Source organism: Thermoascus crustaceus (assembly GCF_041956765.1).
Source record: "Thermoascus crustaceus strain CBS 181.67 unplaced genomic scaffold VTN00scaffold_1, whole genome shotgun sequence".
Classification (NCBI taxonomy): domain Eukaryota; kingdom Fungi; phylum Ascomycota; class Eurotiomycetes; order Eurotiales; family Thermoascaceae; genus Thermoascus; species Thermoascus crustaceus.
The window spans coordinates 4,708,783-4,729,620 of record NW_027192527.1 but is presented as its reverse complement, the minus strand read 5'-3'; the positions used below and the strand labels follow the sequence as shown (position 1 = coordinate 4,729,620).

General features: G+C 51.2%; 6 protein-coding genes across 6 annotated transcripts; 2 read left to right on the top strand and 4 right to left on the bottom strand.

Moving 5' to 3' along the window:
- VTN00DRAFT_1704 (uncharacterized protein) lies at nucleotides 1-350 on the bottom strand (the record flags this gene model as incomplete). Its single annotated transcript, XM_069427841.1, has 2 exons — nucleotides 1-241; nucleotides 310-350. The coding sequence occupies 2 exons, from the start codon at nucleotides 348-350 to the stop codon at nucleotides 1-3; spliced, it is 282 nt and encodes a 93-aa protein (XP_069292406.1).
- A 70-nt stretch (nucleotides 351-420) lies between these two features.
- On the bottom strand, nucleotides 421-639 carry VTN00DRAFT_1703 (uncharacterized protein; the record flags this gene model as incomplete). Its single annotated transcript, XM_069427840.1, has 1 exon — nucleotides 421-639. The coding sequence occupies one exon, from the start codon at nucleotides 637-639 to the stop codon at nucleotides 421-423; it is 219 nt and encodes a 72-aa protein (XP_069292405.1).
- Nucleotides 640-950: 311 nt separating this feature from the next.
- Nucleotides 951-2,554, bottom strand: VTN00DRAFT_1702 (uncharacterized protein; the record flags this gene model as incomplete). The annotated part of the gene is made up of 4 exons (XM_069427839.1): nucleotides 951-1,047; nucleotides 1,177-2,251; nucleotides 2,301-2,373; nucleotides 2,543-2,554. 4 exons carry the CDS (start codon nucleotides 2,552-2,554, stop codon nucleotides 951-953), a joined length of 1,257 nt encoding a protein of 418 aa, XP_069292404.1.
- Nucleotides 2,555-6,825: 4,271 nt separating this feature from the next.
- Nucleotides 6,826-11,584, bottom strand: VTN00DRAFT_1701 (uncharacterized protein; the record flags this gene model as incomplete). The annotated part of the gene is made up of 4 exons (XM_069427838.1): nucleotides 6,826-10,411; nucleotides 10,461-10,743; nucleotides 10,803-11,244; nucleotides 11,351-11,584. 4 exons carry the CDS (start codon nucleotides 11,582-11,584, stop codon nucleotides 6,826-6,828), a joined length of 4,545 nt encoding a protein of 1,514 aa, XP_069292403.1.
- Nucleotides 11,585-11,999: 415 nt separating this feature from the next.
- VTN00DRAFT_1700 (uncharacterized protein) lies at nucleotides 12,000-12,870 on the top strand (the record flags this gene model as incomplete). The annotated part of the gene is made up of 3 exons (XM_069427837.1): nucleotides 12,000-12,084; nucleotides 12,156-12,370; nucleotides 12,667-12,870. 3 exons carry the CDS (start codon nucleotides 12,000-12,002, stop codon nucleotides 12,868-12,870), a joined length of 504 nt encoding a protein of 167 aa, XP_069292402.1.
- A 2,386-nt stretch (nucleotides 12,871-15,256) lies between these two features.
- On the top strand, nucleotides 15,257-19,867 carry VTN00DRAFT_1699 (uncharacterized protein; the record flags this gene model as incomplete). Its single annotated transcript, XM_069427834.1, has 6 exons — nucleotides 15,257-15,706; nucleotides 15,780-18,509; nucleotides 18,585-18,835; nucleotides 18,890-19,223; nucleotides 19,279-19,616; nucleotides 19,678-19,867. 6 exons carry the CDS (start codon nucleotides 15,257-15,259, stop codon nucleotides 19,865-19,867), a joined length of 4,293 nt encoding a protein of 1,430 aa, XP_069292401.1.
- Between the last annotated feature and the right edge of the window lie 971 nt (nucleotides 19,868-20,838).

Here is a 20,838-nt window from a genome sequence, read left to right as displayed (position 1 = left end):
TCAGCATAAAGCAACACGAGTAAAATGCAATCGACGCGAATACCACCCCGGAAGCGACCCTAGCCATTTTCCTTCGCCACGTACCCCAGCGGAAGAGAGATGGATAAAGTCAAAGCTCCCAGTGCTTGTATCCAGGCCGTCATTAGAATCGGGATTCCTTGCATGTGTTCCATGGGCGACAAGGTGAGCCTCGGTGATTAGCAGCTGAGAAAATCCGACTTCAGTTCGCATCCACTCCACGCTGCCATGTTTTTTTTCGTCCCCTGATCAATTCCGCGTCGCGACAACATAACACAGAAAAGCAAAGACTAAAATATGAAATGCATGCCAACTTGAAACACTATGATCATGTGCAAAGGGGGGGAAAGGGATAGGGAAGAAAAGTCGTATTATTGATCCGAGGATCCCCAGCGACGGACGTCAACGATCAGCAAAGATGTTTTGTCCCACGGATAATAACTCCATCGATCTCCCGGGTCCACCCTCCGGCCGTTGAGGGGCGGAAACTCCCAATACCGGTTCGAGCCGAAGAACTAGCCGGAGGGATAAGACACGCAATAGCCATGGTTGAGACGTTTCGAAACTGGCATGATCTGATTCAAAGTGATCGACAGGGAACCAGTGGACCATGGAAAACATCGTAAGCTCAGCGCAGGGTTACGCCAGCAGGCGGGCTCCACTGGTACAGCAGAGCGAACGGATCGGCGAGCAGACGATTGAAATCCACGGTTCGAAACGACTCAAGATCGAAAATGATCGAAAACAGTATGGACGGCTAAAAAGAGATCGCATAAGAAATGGAGAGGGGTTCCAGGGGAGAGAAGTCCAAGGGTTTGCTGCATGTGGCAGTGCGGTACCAGCATCAAATGGTCCCGGGCTTCCATGTCAGGAGGGCTAGCAACATGCAGAAAGCTGAACTAGGTGTAAAGCTTTGCTGCCATGCCGCACAATTAATACCACTGAGCACCAGTACCATCGTCCCGCTTCGAACGGTGACCAGCAGGTCCATAAGCACCTGCAGCAGCACCCTTTGAAGCAGAACGAAGCCTAACGCCGAAGACTATGAGATTAGTCAGATTCTTGAACCAAGTACCCTCCACGCCCAGCATCACTCAAAACACCAAACGCAGGGGAGAGGAGTTCCCTGCACGGAACCTAGGTTTGCATGATACTCACATCCTGTCACTCCCTCCAACAGCACGGTTGGTGTCCGGGGTGTCCATAGTGCCACTGGCGCCACGCTCAATCACCTTGCGGCGTTGGCTGGAGATGGCGCCAGGTTTGTTCACCGCAGAGGCTGGGTTTGCCATGGCGGTGGAAGCATTGACCCCGGCCACATGACGGCGCTGCTGTTGCTGTTGCTGCTGCTGCTGCTGCTGCTCCTCGGCCTCCTTGTCCTTCTTGTTGTTGGTAGCGTCCACAATCATAGCAGCATTCTTCTGATACTTGTAGACGGTCCAATCAAAGACGTAGTCGTACTGGAACGACTCACGGACGAAGAGGTCCCGGAAGATCTTGCGAAGGTAGGAGTAGTCCGGCTTGTCATCAAAGCGCAGAGAGCGAGTGTAGTTGAGGTAGATGGCGAACTCGTTGGGGAATCCACGGCAGAGAACCTCGGTCGGGGTCGTCATCTTCTTCTCCATGATACGGTCGTACTTCTGCTTCTTGGTAGCAGCCTTCAGTCCCTGCCAGGGGAGGGATCCACGGCAGAAGTAGAGCATGACGTAACCCAGAGACTCCATGTCATCACGACGGGACTGCTCGACACCAAGGTGAGTGTTGATACTGGCGTAACGGGCCGTACCGGTCAAGTTCTTGTTCTCGCGGTAAGGAATGTGGAAATGGGTCTTGGGGTCACGGTATTTCTTAGCAAGACCGAAGTCAATGACATTGACCTGGTTTCCACGCTTGCCAATGCCCATCAGGAAGTTGTCAGGCTTGATATCACGGTGGATGAAAGACTTGGCGTGGATGTACTCGATGCGGGAGATGAGCTGGTCGGCCAGCAGAAGCACCGTCTTGAGGGAGAACTTGCGGTTGCAGAAGTTGAAAAGATCTTCCAAACTTGGGCCAAGAAGATCGATAACCATGGCATTGTAGTCACACTCGGTGCCGAACCAGCGGACAAAGGGAATGCCAACACCACCAGCAAGGGACTTGTAGACGCGGGCTTCATACTCGAGCTGAGGGTGCTTGGCCTTGACACTCTCGAGCTTGATGGCGATCTCCTCACCGGAGATGATGTTGGTGCCTACACGGGTGTCAGTGACGACAGGGTGAGGAGGTAGAGTGGCACTTACCAAGGTAGATGTCACCGAAACTACCGCTGCCAATCTTGCGGCCGATGCGGTATTTGTTACCGACACGCAAATCCTGTGATGAGGGTTAGCAGTCTGCGTTGTGTGATAGTGCCCAAGGCGGTTTGTTGATAAGAAGTGAACGCGAGCCAAAGGCACTGGGAGCATGCTGAGGATGCGTCCAGAGGCAGTGCCCTGCAGGGTTCGAATTGCTATTTGGATGTGTGTGGGGGAGTAGAACTCACCATTGTCGTCATCTTGTATCAGATTGTCGTGCACAGCTAGTCGCTGTGCCAGAACCTTGTCGAGGATGTATTCAGGAGCTAGTGAATCGACAGGTGTCAGCAAGGTTGATCGGTGAAGAGATTGAAGAACGAGAGGAAGAGATGTGGTTTCCAGCGAGGTGAGCGGGTTGTAGGAATGGTGAAGAGGGCTGGGTGACGGAACGAGACAAATGAGGGACGCAACAAAGCGCAGCCTCGCTTGTCAGGCGCCCGTGCAGATAGTGAAGATATGGGCCGATTCCAGGAAGGGTAGCAGCCGCCCCGGTTTGCAGAAACGGCAACTTCCGTGTTGTAGAGGAGAGAGAGGAGGTCTGGAAGACGGGGTTTGCAGGCGTTGTGGAAAAGCGGACGGACCTTTGTCGAGATGGCGGTTGGGGAAGGTTGGATCTTGGGAGTCTAAGTCGGGATCCGACCGTGACGAGACCGTGATCACGACGGGAGGTTGAGAGGGGGAGTGGGAGAAAGGAAGGGTCAACAGGAGAGACCCGTTGAGCACTGACAAGAGACAGAGAGGAATGGAGAGAGGAAGAAGAAAGGACGCGAGGGATCAAGGAGAAGCCCTTGATATGGTGGTGGAGAGGAAGGGGAGGAGGGAGGAGGGAGAGAGAGGCGAGACAAAGGTCGGAGTCGGTGAGAGCGGGCGTGAAGGGCGAAGGGCGCAGAGGGGACGCAGCCGCTTAGCGAGGCAGGTGCCGGACTCGGTACGCTCCGTACGGTAAGATTGGGCGTCTTTCTTGCGGCGGTGACAAGAGTTACATGCAGCGAGTGGCCGTGCTCCACGAGTCGTCTTTTACAACTCACGCTGTGTGCCTTGGCCGTCTGCCCTGATATGATTCTACGTATTCCTGCTGACTCAGGCCAGGGGGCAAATCATGGAGTCCCGATCCGACTCAATTGAGAGGTCGTGTCGACGAGCTTTTTTTCTGTTTGCCGCCCGCCACTCCTGGCTCAGGCTGAGATCGGCGTCGGCATACCCAACCACTTACCAAAAATACCACTCCGGGGACAAGACATTCTGGACCGGCCTGAAAGCCCTGGAATTGGGGGCTCAACGGCTTCTCCTCAAACAGGCTATTTAACCGCTGTAGTTTCTCCCGGCCTTTTCTCGTTCCCAGTGACAACCGCCAGCCTCCCAGGTGATCCGTGTTAATTCCGGCGCCGAAGGGACTGGTGTCGGGACTGGCCCTACGGCCCCCTATTTTATCATATCATGCCTGGTCCGGCAAGGTAAATCTCCCGCCGCGCCAACGGGTCGAAGCTCCAAACGCTCTCGTTAATTAATGCCGCAAAGATGACATCGGCCTCTGGTCTGTCAGCAACCTTACGGAACCCCACCTCTTCAACCTCAGGCCCGCGTTGGGCGACAACAAACACCTGTCAACTTCCCACGATCTTGTCTATGCTTATGTACTGCACAGTAGAAGCTGCCCGCTCCTCATCGCCGGTCACAGCCACTAGTGCAGGAGCGTGCAGTACAGCAAAGCCTCGGGATTGTCTCGCCTTACAGCAGATCTACCCGTCAATCCCCACGTATCACGCTGAATTCAGTAGTCATGAGATCGTTGCCCGGACAGAATACCAAATCAAAATACTGGAGGCCACGCCTCCGCATTGCAGATCTGAGCTCAGTGAGATGATTGCCTCAGCTCGTCCGTCGAACTAGCGTGCTCTCCCCAATCACGAGTCGTCCTGCACTGATTGGATCAACCACGATTCCGGCTCGGCGCATAAGCTCTGCCTTACTTATGCGTCTTCCTCTTCTAACGAGGCTCATCGATGCATTATTGCGTTCCACTAGCAGTCTGCCAGCGAAGAGTCACAGCAGTCAGCAGCGCTGGCATAGCAACCTCAGAGAGGACACACCCTTCTCTACCTAACTTTTACTGCTGAGGCGGGAGCAAACTTCATTCATTGCCTTGACGACCGCTGTTCGGTCGACACTTGACCACCATATCCGAATGCACTGCAGCATTAGACTACAGGTAACGTTGCACGTTTTCCTATATCAGTAGTTTTATTATCAGCCTCGCTGTTTTCTCCTTGGGCAGGTCTCATGGAAGGGAGCGAACAATTGTCGACACGGCAATCGGATCTTGTTTTGCATCGCTATATATATACACGTCATAAAAAGCAGTAATTACCCTCAATTTTCTCAACGAATAACCCTCCCTTTTTTTACGGAATCGCAGTCAGCGTCGAATCTATCGAACCATGCACCTGTTTGTTACCTGTGTTTGTTCTTACTTTTATACGTACACCTCGTAGAGCTTACTAGAATAATCCAGAGGGCTCAACCTTGAACCCTCAACCAAGGCATCATCGGAGGATGTCCACCTGATGAAAAAACTGAGACATGGCCATAGCGTCTTTTTATCTTACTTATCTACCTATCAGTATCAACCTCCATAAGGTTTAACCCACATGACATGTCATTCCTAAAAGATTGATACGATACAGCAGGCGTAAACTCAATTCAAGTTCCCAGATGAGGAACAGCTCCCTCCCCTGCCCACCCGCCCGACGGGGGATCGAAGTTAGCGCCCGCCGGGATGGCAGCCTTCCTCCCATCCGCTGCGACAGAGTTTCCAGAACAATAATTTATATATATACACATCAGAAGCAATGTGCGTTCTACGGCGTACTGTAGTATCCCACAGCTCGATTCGAGTAGCTCGAATGGGAAACAAAAACCAATCGATATACCATCCGACTCACTCCCCCCCTCCAACAGTGACTTAGGTAACCTACCTACCATTAACAATACAAGCCTATGAGTTCAACACTCACTCACTCCCTTTCCTCCCTTCCGATCCTCTCTCTACGCAGTATTACTGCCATGTGTTCTGTCTGCATGTGGTCTTTGCCAACAGACCGCCCACATGCCCCCTACCATACTAGTACCCTACACGTCCGCTCCGCCGCGCCCCGCTCCGCTCGATCGCTCTATTCTTTGGCCTCAACCGACCCGTTGGCGACCCGATTAGGTTATCAATCGATCGATCGATCACGATTATGTCACTCACTCACAACAGACCTAACCTACCTAGGTACCGGGCTACTAACTACCTACCTAACTACCGAAGTCCTACCTAAACTACTTGCGGAGTATGACGTTATAGGTGTTCAAAATAGCAAACAAACAAACAAACAGATAGATAGATTGAATTAGGTAGATAAATGGATTAGATAGGTACAACCTAGGTACCTAGATAACTACGGTACCTAACCTGACCTAACCGAGTAATAACAAGCTAGCTACCTAGGTAGATTGAGGAACTTTCAGACAGACCTACAGCCAGCACAATGGCCCAGCGGGCAGAACACGATTCGAATTGTCCAAAGCCAGATCAGATCAGGCATGCCAGGTCTTTGATTATTTATTCTTACGATAACGCCCAAGATAAGTCACTGGAACAAATGGTACAGAGCATCCGGGTCTTGAATCTCATCTTATTGGAATAATGTTCATCCCCATTATATGTCTATATTCCAGAGAATCTGAGATTCTTAAGACTGCAAGGCAGCCAAGATCTCCCACCTAACACATCGTCCACGCAGTTTACCTTGTTTCCCCGTGGAACCAGAATGTCTCCTCCTGGGCAAGAGAAAATTAAAAAAAGTACGAAAGCAGAATATATAGTCCAAATTGATGGTGGTGGTACGGTCGTGAAGAGACCTTTTACGTCACATTCATCAGCTGGCTGATAACGACGACAGTAGAGGGGGTTTGGGCAGAGCATCGGGGAGGAGAGACAAACAGAGACAAATATAAGAAGACACGTGCAGAAGACAAAATTAAAAACGAAGCCTTAATCCTTCAACTGTTCTGTCTGATACATAGGTCCAAAGTCCGCACAGAAGTCCACGGAAAAGCTGTAGTGTTACAAGACAAGAAAGGAAATAACCGGATGAGTATGAAGGAAAATCCAGAAACTGGGAGAAAGGAAACTCGATGGTATATCCCACGATAACCCGACCCGCGACAAGAGAGAATGGAAAAAAGAGAGAGAAATAAAACGCTACAGATAAAGCGGTAGAGAGAGCGTGGCAGAAGCATTCGGGAAAAAAGAGGCACGGAAAAGAACAACAGAGGCAACAAGGATCACAGCATTGTCAGATATTAAAATAGTCCACCTTTCCAACCATGAGACTTATGTTATATGCTCAGACAGGAACAGAAAACATAGCACGTCGTGGAGTCGGATATAGCAGTCCCAGCCAGCTAATGATCCAGCCGGAACCGTTTATATCATATTTCCAGCATTGCCATCACCAGTGGCACCCGGACTCAAGGTCTTCTTTCTCTCATTAGCAGCGTTTGCGGGACTGCCCGCCCTGGCCTCCTCTTCATCCAACCTGCGTCTCCAATTCGAGAGAGCATCGCTCAAACCAGTGTCATGGGACTCCTTGGTCGGAGTCCTATCGAAATCGAATTGGCTACTCAAACGGTAGTTCCGGTTTGTGTTCTCCCAGTGACTGCGCAAAGCGTCGAGTTCGTTAGCAAGAGAGTCTAGCGCCAAGGAGCCACGGTTATCAAGGAACGTGTCGTCCTGTGAGACATTGCTGCCGGCTCTAGGTCTACCGCTCATGGCGCCAATAGTAGTGCTTGACGCATTACTGTGAGTGCGAGAAAGACCGTTGAGGCCTTGGAGATGCTGAGACTGACGACGGTAATTGCCGACAGAAGTCTCGACTTGGTCAAGAAGCATCGTGACCTTCTGTTCGGCGTCCATTGCCCGTGCTTCAAGCAGAGAGTTCTCTTTCTTGAGCTGCTCCAGGTCATTCTGACTCTTCTCAGCGGCCTGGATGAGTTGTTGTTTCGCGATCTCATGGTCCGAGCGGAACCGATCCCTTTCGGTTTTGGTGGCATTCAGCTCCTCCTTCAATGACGCGATCTGGCTCTCCAGATTGGCGATTGAAGAGCTCATGTTTTGCTCTAGGTCTGAGAGCGACTTCTGCAGAGTTGATCGTTCCGCTTCCCACTCTGCTGGCGCCGCTGGAGCTTTGCCAACGGATTGTTCGATGTTCTTCTGAGTAATCTCTAGTTCAGATTGCAGCTTGGCAGTCTGTGCCTTATACTTGGAAAGCTCGTCTTTCATGCGCTTCAGCATCTTCTCAGTCCCTTTCACGTAGTGAACGGCGCTCTGATAGTCATTCTCAAGTTGCTCCAATTTCTCTCTGTAGGCACGGTCTGCTTCTTGCTCACGGGATTCAAACGAGGCTTTTGTCTCCTCATGGGCCTTCAAGCTGGCCTGAAGCTGTTGCTCCAATTCACGGAGACGAGTTTGCTCAGGCGTCCCAAAGCGGGACCCAGGAGAGTCGAGCATCGGGGAGCGCCTACTGTCGGACATGCTAATACCGCGTTCGCCAAGAAGGTCCTTAAGAGCATTGTGCTGAATGACCAAGGCGCTGGCATCTCGCTGCTGGTTCTCAAGCTGGGCCTTGAGGTCTCTGTTTTCGGACGAGAGAGCCTGGCTTTCTTTCATTGCTGCTTGCAGCTGTCTGCGTAGCTGAAGACCTTCTCTGCTAGCCTGTTCCTGGTAAGCTTCCAAGCCAGCAATACGCTCTTCGGCCCGTCGAAGTTTGTCTGCAGCCGCATCGGCAGCAGCTTGATTTGCTTTGGCTAGCTTGTTCGCTCTCTCAACTTGAGCTTGCAAGGCAACGACACGCTGATCGACGAGAGAACGCATGGAGCTATCTGAATCGAACGAGGAAGCGCGATCCAGTCCCGACAAGAAAGCAAGCTTATGGCTCTCTGCTTCCCGAGCATTGCTCTCCGCGAGTTCTTCCGCATCTTTCAACCGGCGAGACGTGTTCTCCAGTTCCGCGGTCCGTTCCTCGTGTTCGGATCTCAACTTGAGCAATTTCTTCTCAAGCCCTTCTCGGTGTTCACGTTCTTCCTCCAATTGCTTTTCCAACAAAGCAGCCTTCGCAGAGGAAGCAGCGACAGCTTCTCGAAGGGATCCAAGGTTACCGCCATGATCCTTTAGGCGAGCAGAGGCATCATCCAACTTCTGTACCAACTCTTCTTTATCGATGGTGAGCTGCTTCAAAGCGGCCTCGGCTTCTGAACGGAGCGAGGATTCCTCTCTTGCCGTGGCTCGGAGTTCATGGAGTTCTACTCGCAGACTCTCCAACTCCAATGCATTGTTCTGTGACTCTAGTTCTGCCAGTCGCTTCCTAGTGGCTTCGTTGGTTTCTTCAGCTAGTTCTCTAGCACGCTTTTCCTGTTCCAGGTCGGTGGACATTGCTTCCAATTTCCCCTTAAGCTCCGCTTGTGCCGCTAAAGCTAGAGCCAATCTTCGACTGATATCAGTCGCGCGCTCAGAGTCTGCTTCTTCAGGGTCGCGAGAAGATCCATCTGGCTGTGGACTACCCCGCTGGCTTCCACCATGGGCAGCAAGTTTTGCACGGGCATAGGCTGCCTCGTTAATAGCTGCATCTCTTTGGTGTTCCACCTCTGCGACTCGCTTGGAGGCTATGGCTGCCTGTCGATCCACTGTTGCTTGCATCTTCGTGAGCTCAGCTCTCATTGCGAGGAAGGCTTCGAGCAACGGACGATCCTCGTCCGCAAAGACGTCTGGGGTACGCTCATCCAGCGCGGGACTGTTCGAAAAATTTGGACTGTATCCCGCCTTTTTAGCTAGGGCCAACTCTGATGCATACCAGGCATTACGACTCTTCGCAGCCTCAAGCTCTTTTATCAATGCTTCCTGATGGGGAGTAAGCTTAGGTGACCGTGGCTCATCTCCCAGACTTCTCGAGTTCCTATGACTGCGGGACTCAATTGATCCGTCGATGCTCGATTGTCTCCCATGAGCGGCCTCGTCCATGCTGTCCACTGAGTTCCGTTGCCTTTGCTGCCGAAGGGAGCGCTGCCTCGTTGGGGCGCTCATGAGAGGAGCTGCTTCACCAGCTTCCATGGCTTTCGCTGAAAGTTTTGATGGCTGCTGGGTCGGCGTCCGACGGCCGGCGGATACTGGACTTTGTTCTCGGGCTGGCCTGGTGTCCTTTGGCGAATCCCTTGCGACTGGTGACTGCCTTTCCCTTTCCGCAGCAGCGGCTCGTACAGTGTCCACGGGAGGACCATATCCGCGTTCTGGTTTCGGTGGCGTCTTGCTTCTCGGGTTCGCCATGTACGGGCCGTTAGCTCGAGGGTTCGGCGTCGGTGCCTGGCCAGGAGGCGGAGGCCCCGACGGTGCTTGCGATGCTAGGGATGCCCGCGGAAGCCTTGACCCTGAAGCACCAGGAGATGGACTAGACTCTGCGGGCCTGCCGCCTTGATTCATCATGTTCTCCCGACCCGGAGGTGGTCCCCTTCGTTGTTGCTCCGACGGTGCGTTCTGCGCCTCCCGGGATGACCGACCTGTTTGAGAACCGGGCCTGTCACCACTCATCTTCCTCATAGGGGCCCCCCTTTCACCGCTCTGCGAATCACTCGGGTAACGGATTTTGGAAGTATCAAGGACATAAACCATGCTGAGCTCTTGAGGATCTCGAGGTGCGGAGCTTGGTTCACCGGCCATCACGATTATTTGTTTCCCAAAAGCGGTCATACTGTGCCCCGATCGTGGAGAAGGAGCTGGGCCCATATTCTGGAAAGAGTACCATCGTCTGGTAGTAATACGGAACGCGGCCAGGTCCCCGAGATCCATGCCTTCATCTGTTCGACCACCAAAAACGTACATCACATCGTTAACAAGGGCTGCGGCATGCCCCTCTCTTGGAGTTGGGATAAATCCAATGCAGTCTAATTGGGTCCAGAGGTTGGTACGCGGGTCGTACGACCAAACGTCGTTAAACCATTGGACTCCATTGGTTCCTCCGAATCTAGAAATGTCAGCTGGCGATGGAAGCAGTTCGTCTGGGGCATCCTTACAGGTAGAGCCTGTCATTAAAACTGACAACGGTATGGTTGGTTCTCGCAGGCGGTATCTGACCAGGGGGAGGTCCTCCTTCGTGACTGTTGCGGATGAGGAACTCCCATTTGCTCGCAGGATTCTGGAGGGTGTTGAGGTCAAAGGCAATTAGATCATTAAAGAAATACCCTTCAACCTGTCCTCCAAATATGTAGATTTTGGAACCAAGAATGTTCAGTGTGTGCCCGTATCTTCCAGCGGGACGAGGACCGGGAGGAATTGCGCGCGACCATTGTCGAGAGGCTGGAAAACAATGGGACCTGTCAGTAGTAGACTTTGAAGTGAGACGGGTTTATACAGACATGTATTCAGTAGATATAGAGTGTCATCCAGCGTGTCGTTCTCATTCATCTTCGTATCTCCGCCAAACACGATAAAGGCATTTCCCACAAGAAGACTCGCATGGCCAACCCTAGGACCTGGGCCTTCCGACACGGTAGCAATGGGGAAACATGACAGATTCCCACCACTACTTTCCACCATCCACAAATCTCCCTTGACAGTTGAGCCATTTATCAGACCACCCATCATGTAGATATCGCCTTCTTTTGACGCCACTGCATTAATAGCCGCGCCATAGCGTGGGAAAGGGTTCGACTGCGAGAAATTAAGTCGTCGTTGTGACCACGGGTAGAGGGCAGCATTGGGGTTCGGGTTCGGATTCGGATTCGAATTGGGATTAGGATTCGTGTTCGGGTTCTGGATCGAGCTGTTTCCATTCATGGCTTGTAGAGATCGTGGGACCTTGGCATTTTGTCAGCTAAATCGTAATCGAGATTTTCTACGGGAAGAGGTTCGAAGCAAGGGAGGTAAACTCGTCCTGCCCGTTACCCAAGGAATCAGGACGAACCTGAGATTCTGATTCAGCCCTCTGTCGCATCCGCTGCGCATCCGGGCTATTCGAGCCAGATCCCGAACTCAGGTTGTTGGCGCTACCGCTGGGAGTAGGCCCCTGGGCCGGGGCCCCGTTGAGCATCGCTGATGATGTACCAGAGGGTGTTCCCTCCGAGGTGTGGATGTTTCTGGTCGCCTGCGGTAGTCCAGCATTCTGCTGGTTCCTCTTTGATTTGAACAGGAAAGCCATCGTTCAGCCGAGATCATAAACGGCGGTCCGAAAATGCAGAATTGGAAAAGCAACCGGCAGGCGGCAACGTTCGAGTCGCAAGATGCGTTGCTCCGATCTCTTCCCCAGTTGTGACCAGCAACTGCAGGGCGAATCTCTGGGGAGAAAGGACCGAAGGGCGGCGGTCTGCAACGAACGGGACTGGAGGGCGACGACGAAGACCTAGCTCCTACTGAGGAGCATCGGAAGCTCGAGGAAACGGCACGTCAAGGGCAGATGGTATAATAATGACTTGTTTGGGCCTTGGGCACAACGGTGCTGGTCTCGATGGGGGTGCGTAGTGCCTGGTGCGAGGACTAAAGCAGGTTCCATACGAATGGCTCCGCGTTCCTGATCTGCCAGGAGGTCCGACCCTGAGCAGCCTCACGAAGCTCGAATGCAGCTCGCGGAAAGCATGGGCACCTGCCAGAGGTCGAAGGACCGGGAGTCTGCGATGTGGAATAATATTCGATGGCAGAAAGGTTCAGATCGGAAATCGACGTGCAGGTATCTTGAGCATGGAGAGAGGGCTCCGGCGTTTCAAACTTTCTAGGCGGTCGTATGTTAGGGGTGGGCAAGGGTCCACGGTCCACCCGAGTGTATTTAACGCCACGAGCAGGGCCAACAGGGCTGGGCGGGAATCCTGCGTGCTACGTGCCTTCACAAAAGTTGGGATATTTGACAGCTCGACCTGCCACCACGTCCTTCTGCCCGTCGTCCGGGCGTACATTCCTCTGTCCCTACCAGCCTCCCGAGTCGAGATGCTTTGTATGTTCCCCCCGTCCCGCGGGTGTGATAGGGGCATGAGTCGCATGATCGTCCGGCACGAACCCTCGTGTTGTTATGCAGAGCGATCTCAGCTCTTACCCATACCTTACAGTACCTGCTAGGAGTCTATAAATAAATACATGCCATATCGTTGAAGCAGCGAATTCAAAGCGACCTTGCTAGATATCGGCCCTCAGAAGTTGCTCTCGTACAGTTGTTACGGTGATGTAATAGGAGTACTGCGTATGCCACAAAATGAAGCTCAAAAAGGATGTGCTGGGAACGAAACGTGCCAGTGCGAGGTGTCCACTGGCTCTCTTGACCTGCTGAGAATTTCAGACATTGGGCACTCAAAGCATTGGCAGACCCAGCACACAGTCACCTGGGACGAACATGATGGTTTCCAGTTGGCTGGATATGCATCCACTTCAGAGGGAGTTCCCCACGGTGTCCGGGCACCCAATGCCCAGAGGGCAAACAGCTCGGACGACGAGTTTTAGGGCTGCTTAGGTAGCTGCGCTTCCGTGGGCGGTTTGGGAGGAAGCTCTCGTTCAACCGTGGTCGAACCCGAGCATCTTCACTGTCGACTCCTCAGATGTGACAGACCGACAGTCAATTACCCCGTACAACTCTAATTAATGACGCTCGTACAATCACTGCGCTTCCAAGGGGATATCCTCCGTCAACCAGCAAATAATAAACGGTCCAAGGTGTGCATGGCCCGAGATAGTGCCTGGATCAGGGGTAAAGGGGTTTGGACTCGTCCTATCATGACCGGTAAGCACGATGATCCTTCCCGCGCCGGTTGGACGTCCCGTTAAGCGTTGGGCTGTGGATTCCGAGCTGTCCAGCCCCATCAATGCTCCGAGGTCGCGGACTGGCCGCCTGCAAGCACTAAGATGAAGGTCTTTAAAAAATATTAATACGGGATGCTGTATAGGCCAGAAGCACGCCGCTACCGCGCCGTTGATGGCTTTACCAGTATGCAATTTCAACTTCAAAGGTTCAGCACGCCTGGACTGCCGTTCGATCCGTCTATGTAAACCTACGGTATATCGTAAAAGGACTGTCAATTATGCCAATTAAATACCATAAGTGCCCAACGGGACCTCCTCACCTACATTAAGCATAGGATATAATCAGAGGCCGCCTCGAGGCTCCCTACTCAGTCGCAACAGAAAGCATGTTAGTAATACATATGCAAGTCGGATCACTATATGCCGATCAACATTATGTCACATTCCTATCTCAAGGTTCCTTCTAGATCTCTACAGCCCCTCAGTTAGGATGTTTACGATCTATTTCACTTTGAGAAACCTCGCAAGGCGTCTGCCTGAAATAAACCGGTACAAGTAATTTCTTCCAAGTGGTCCAAAGCGGTCACTGCCTATCATAACTACCTACCATATATTAAAAATGTGACACTCGGTTCTACGACGGACACGAGTTGCCCTTCTTACGTTGATGGACTCAGCTAAAAGTGGTCTTATCATAAGCCACCATTACACGGACTTGTGGGGTCGCGAAATAAGATTCTGCAGGTACGACTCGTTCGAGATCTCTCCCTCCCCACCGGAGCTGTACGGAGCACCTGCATACCACCCCCGTATTCTGTACCTGCACAGTCCAATCACCGAGATAGTAACTCGGTACGACTATTCCATACATGACTCGCTTTCTATGATCTATTTTCCTACCCTGCTACACATAGCTTCTTGTGATCTACTTCAAATGGAAATACACAGTATGGTCACTCGGCAGTCCTTTGTCCAATAATGATGGCTCTATTTGAATATCCATGAATAATAGACTACTATGACGGTCAGTGCAACTGGCAGTAGAACCCGTCTCAGCGTCGTGGATTCGGGAAAATTCACCTGGTCCTCTGACATTTCAGGTTCATGGACGAAAAGTACAACCGCAGATAATATTCTTCTCCGATAAATGTATGCTTGCAGACATGACATCTTGTAGTCACACGTCATCTTCAACTTTGAAAAGCAAGTACTCGCATGCGTTGAATATGGCGTCTCCCCCAAAGGAATCGCTTCTCCAAGGTCTGCTTGCCAAAAGGACTAGGAAATTGGATAAAATTACATGAATGGCGTCGATCTTGTCTAATCTCGGTATATCAACGTTGGGACGATGTTGCTACTAGTTTATCGATAAACCTTTTCACTACTACAGAATTTTTCTGCAGCTAAATAACTGCCTTAATATGAACTGATGCAGGCATAGAACCAGATAACAACCAAGAAATAATCCAGTCGACCAACTAACCCAGCATAGTCTACAAGTACAAGTTTCGAAATTTCCTGGTTATAGAATTTGAAAGACCGATTTATTAGTGGCGGCACGACGTCCACGTGCTGATAGATGCTCAGACCGTTGCGCTCTAGCGCCGGTGATACTATATTCCGGGAGGCTTCAGCGCCAAGACTCCACAGCTACGCAGTAGGCTCATGGACGTCTGCACTTCCTGTGAGCTCACAAGCTGCGGGAACCGCAAGCAGAGGACGCGTGGACGGGAAACCCCATGGACTGTGTTGTCAGGGGTAGAACCTCAAGATATACTGATTGTCTCTGTCCATAATCCTGACCTCATAGTTGTCCATCCGTGCATTTGGGTTCGGACTTCACCGCCCCAGCCATCTGCGCTGGTATCGATGATAGCTCTGGTCTCGTGCGCACCGTAACATGATCAACAGGGTAAGCATTGCCTTCTGCCAGCCTCCTATTATTACACCTTCATGATTATCTATGGTGTACTGAGTCTGATCACTTGTCTCTTCTAGATCAGTTTTAACCTGTGTAGACAATTCATTATCGCATGTCTCACTTTGGCGCCATGAACAATCAATCACCATGAGAGACCCAAACTTAAACATGGAACAGGACACTGCAGGGCAGCGACAGACTGCTACGGCACAGGGTGCTGAATCTCGGAGGAACCAGAACAAGTCTGTCCGTGTTGCATTCGGTCCAGACTTGAAAACCTACATTCCTCCACGCGATGAATCTTCTGCGCTGGCAACAGGACACCATAGGTCTTTTACAAGCGTGGAACCAAGACAGGCTGTGGTACCTCTACAGACTAGGCCAACTAGCTCAGCAGGACACGATGCAGTCGTGCAAGAAGTAGCTCCAGGCGCCCCTTCGGATCGTGTGTCAGGCACTGGACGACCAGCACCAACACTAAAAAGAACCAAGAGTGATTATGGGCCTAGGCTGGGAGCCGACCAAACAGCAACAGGAGACGACGATGAGGACTTTGCCATGAGGCATGGGTGGCAGGAGGAGTACACATCTAGCGAGTACTTAAAGCTATTACATTCGGTGAGCACAGCAAGCCCTCCCCTTCCCCTGCTCCGCATCGTAATCGCCATCGGACAGAGTTTAATTTCTCTAGAACTTCTACATGTACTACACAGAGAAACGCCATGAAACAAGCGGCATCCCAAGGGATCCTGCCGGAAGCTGGCCAAGCCAGGACTGGCGCATGAGAGACCGTCTGAAAACAGTCTCTGCCGCATTGGCTATTTGCCTCAATATCGGTGTCGACCCGCCTGATGTGGTCAAGACGAATCCTACAGCCAAGTTGGAATGTTGGGTAGATCCAACGTCTACGACTGGTGGGCAGAACAAGATAATGGAGCAAATCGGAAAGAAGCTGCAGGAGCAATATGAGTCACTTAGCTTAAGGACCAGATACAAACAGTATTTGGACCCGTCCGTGGATGAGACGAAGAAATTCTGCATCTCACTGCGTCGAAATGCCAAGGATGAGAGGGTCCTCTTCCACTACAACGGCCACGGAGTTCCGTTGCCAACTCAATCTGGAGAAATCTGGGTTTTTAACAAGAATTACACTCAGTACATTCCGGTGTCGTTATATGACCTGCAATCTTGGCTTGCCGGACCCAGCTTATTCGTCTTCGACGTCTCTCATGCCGGTAACATCCTCCATAACTTTCACACCTTCGTTGAGAAGCATGAGAAAGAAAACATGGAGGCGAAAAAGCGCGATCCAAATGCCGTTGTTCAGAACTACGGCGACTGCATCTTGCTAGCAGCCTGCCAGAAGACGGAGTCTCTTCCTACCAATCCGGACTTACCAGCTGACCTATTTACGTGCTGTCTGACTACCCCGATTGAAATAGCTCTCCGATATTTCATCCTTCAGAACCCTCTTCAAATGAACATCTCTATCGATGAATTCAGGGTTCCAGGGCGTCTGCAGGATCGAAGGAGCCCTCTTGGTGAACTGAACTGGATTTTCACCGCGATTACAGACACGATTGCATGGAATACGTTGCCAAGGCCTCTCTTCAAGAAACTCTTCCGACAGGACCTCATGGTCGCAGCTCTTTTTAGAAACTTCCTGCTCAGTGAGCGAATCATGCGAACCTACCAGTGCCACCCGATGTCTTCTCCCGAGTTGCCGGAAACTCACAACCATCCGCTGTGGCAAAGCTGGGATCTGGCTATCGAGATGGTGCTTGCTCAGCTTCCCGCCCTCATTGACCACGAAGAAGGACGGAGACACTATGAATATCAGCATTCCACTTTCTTTGCTGAGCAACTTACTGCATTTGAAGTCTATCTTTCCTCAGGCCCTACAGAGAAAAATCCGCCGGACCAGCTTCCAATTGTCCTGCAGGTTCTCCTGAGCCAGGCACATCGGCTTAGAGCTTTGATTCTCCTGAGCAAATTCTTAGATCTTGGTCCCTGGGCCGTTCATCTTGCTCTTAGTATTGGTATATTCCCTTATGTCGTGAAGCTACTACAATCCCAAGCCCAAGAGCTAAAGCCAGTAATGGTTTTTATTTGGGCGAGGATCATGGCTGTGGATCATACCGTGCAGAACGACCTTCTGAAGGACAACGGAATCCATTACTTTATCTCAATCCTTAACCCTTCCTCACCTATCCCAGTTGGAAATGCCAGCGAACATCGAGCCATGTGCGCATTTATTGTTTCCATATTCTGCAAAAATTATCCTCAGGGACAGAACGTTTGTCTGTCTCCAGAGCTTTTCGATTCTTGTTTGAAGCATCTGACGGACGTCGAAAATCCTCTTCTGCGGCAGTGGTCCTGCCTCTGCTTGAGTATGCTCTGGTTGGATTTCCCTGAGGCGAAGTGGATGGGTATCCGATGCGCTGCTCCTACAAGACTTTGCGAGCTCAATTTTGACCCTGTTCCGGAAGTGCGAGCTGCTATGTTGCATGCATTGACGAGCTTCCTCGGCATCCCAGATCTGACAGATCAGGTTGAGCAGATTGAAGAATCCATCGCCATGGCTGTGCTGCCCATGGCTTCAGACGGTAGCGTCCTAGTGAGAAAGGAGCTGCTGGTGTTTTTCTCGACTTTCGTAAAGCGCTACCAGAACAAATTTCTGGTAGCAGCATACGAAGAATTGATTGAGGAAAAGCACGCACTCCTTCATAATCTACAGGACGAAAAGTCGTATTCCTTCCAGGTCAATGGAGACGAAGCACAGAATGGCTCTGCAGAAACTCATACCGGGATGCACTCATTGTCTCGTAACACTGCTTTTGGCGCTATTTGGAAACAATTGCTCATCCTCTCTGCGGATCCCCATCCTGACATTGCCCAGGACGGCAGTGTTATTGTTGACTACATCCACATGGCACTTATGCAGTCCCCAATGGCTAACATAACTATCAAAGTTAGAGACGAGATGTCGGAACTCACTAATCGTATCCAGTCGCAGAAACCACAGGTTTCAGAACAAGCAGAAGCGAAGGGCGCTGTACGTCCTGAGACCCCTCCCTCCCAAGTTCCCCCCAAACAAGAGGGATATTTCTCTATGAGCATGCGAAGGACCGCAAGTGTAGCCGCGTCGCTCAAGAATCTCGCTTTCGGCGGCACTGCACCTACCGAGCAGCGACCTTCTTCGCCTTCGAAGCAGTTACCCGCAAAGAATAGGGTGCCAATCACACCCCGAGGAAGAGCGCCGCCCGAGTGGACACGCCCGCCCGAAGTTAATGATCAGGTAGCACCTGCGACAGCGTATCACCAAGCTCCGACCCCAACTTCACGAGGCTTCGAACCCAGAGACCCAACGGCGCCTCCCGTCATACCCCTGAAGAGTAGATTCTTGGATTGGTCCACAGAGGTAATTCTAAGCTTCTTTCGCGATTTCTACCAGAATACCTTTAAGGTGTCGGGACAGATTCTTACCGAAGACCAGTATTTCCGGGAACCCCAGATGAAACCCAACGAACCCGACGAACCCGGTAGCGCGGACTACAACGAACGCCTTTGGCGACGCAGCCGCAACGAGAAAATCATCACGGAGACCCAACCCCTGAAGGAAAAGGCCGGAACCAGCCGATGGGACAATACGGTGGCGCTACTGACGAACGATACTCAGCCGATGAAGATGTGTTTCCATCAGTTTGAGGACCATCTTGCCATCGCGGATGACAGAGACACGATTTCGTAAGTTTGAGAGAAGGTATTGCTATTGTCAGTCGCAACTGACTCATGTTACAGCATCTGGGATTGGCAACTCCGTCAGCGTCTCAACCGCTTCTCAAACGGCAACCCACCAGGGTCGAAGATCAACGAGATCCGATACATAAATGAGGATGACCAGGCGCTGCTGATGACAGGCTCATCAGACGGTGTTCTGAAGGTATTCAGGAATTATGAATCAAGCAAGAACGTTGAGATTGTCACTGCTTTCCGTGCTCTGCCAGAGCTTATTCCCAGTAACAGGAATGCCGGTCTTGTATTTGACTGGCAGCAGGGACAAGGGAAAGCCCTGGTGGCAGGTGACGTAAAGGTCATCAGGGTCTGGAATGCAGCTACTGAGGTTTGCACTAATGTAGGACTCCTGTCTGTCCAATTCAATAGGCGAATAATTTTCTGACCCTGTCTAGGACATCTCGGCACGTTCTGGCTCTTGTATCACTTCATTGACCTCCGATCAAGTCGCCGGGAATATATTCATTGCAGGCTTCGGAGATGGCGCTGTTCGTGTCTTTGATCAGCGCCTCAAACCCACAACTGCAATGGTCAAGGTCTGGCGTGAGCATAAGCAATGGATCACCAACGTGCACATGCAGCGAGGGGGCGTGAGGGAGTTGATCTCCGGCAGCCGGAATGGTGAGATCAAGCTCTGGGATCTCCGGATGAATGATTCTATTTCTACCATCTATGCAACTCGAGACACTCTTCGCACCTTGAGTGTTCACGAGCATGCCCCGGTTTTCACTGTGTAAGTTTCTCATGCTCCCTCTGCCAGATCATACTCGACCAGGAACTAACGCAAGGTCCAGGGGTACCAACCGTCATGAAGTCAAGACATTCAATGTGGACGGCACTCACCTTTCAACTTTTGAGCCGTACTCGAGCTTCCTCCACCACACCCGCTCGTCGCCTATCTCGAGCACCGCATTCCACCCGCACCGCACGCTCATGGCATGCGCCGCTCTGAACGACAATCACATCAACCTGGTAGCCTGCTAGGGAGATTGATTAGTCGATTCTTATTTTCCACACCAAATCTTAATGTTCGTCACGTCTTTTTTTCTTTCTATGACATGCATGGCAGCAGGTACAGACACGGCGCCTAGGGTAATGAGATTGTTTTTGCTTTCTGATTTTTCACTTCTCGTTTTCCGCATTTGAACTGCTGTCACGATCCACACCTCCTTTTTTTTTTCTTTTTGCACTTTGGCGTAGGACGGTGGACCTCTTATGGGAAATGTTCCGCGCCCAGTGTATACATGTCGCCTTGTACATCCGTACATACATCACCCCAAGACATGCATACCCATACATAATCTTCATCGTCGATGATGGCCCCTTTCCCCAGCATCACATTTGTTTTCCTTTTCTTTCTTTCCTTTTCCTTTTTTCTTCATTTATCTATTGAAGGCGAGACCGCGACAGGTCGCTTAGCTTGTCGTGTATCATCACATCATCTCCGGGTGTTTTGTCGGATTGACGAGCTGTGGAAATTGGTTCGTGGCTCTCGTCTTCGATTTTGATTTTGACCTTTTCTTTTCTTTTTTTCTTTCTCTTTTTCACCCCTTAATTCCCCCCTCGTGTACGTCTTGTTTGCGCCCGTAATCTACCAAGGTGGTGGCGGAAATGGGCTGTGAGTTACATTGCTCGTTTCATCTTACCACACGGTGGGATGTACGATACGAGAAATTTTTGACGACAAATCCAAGCCCGCCCGCTTCACAGGTTATGTATGAATCTTTAGTTACTTAATAAGAGATTGATCATGATTTCAGCTACCTAATTATTACTCTCCCACTCAGAGTTCCATTCCATTAGACCCTCCGATCGTAATATCACTGCAGTAAATAACGCCATACATGGGTATAAAAGAAAGGGAAGCTACGTCCCATCTTTCCATCTTCCTTCCACGGTCGTTTTCTATAGGGATCACATTAGGCTCAGTTATTAGGTGTAGCGTGCATGATGAG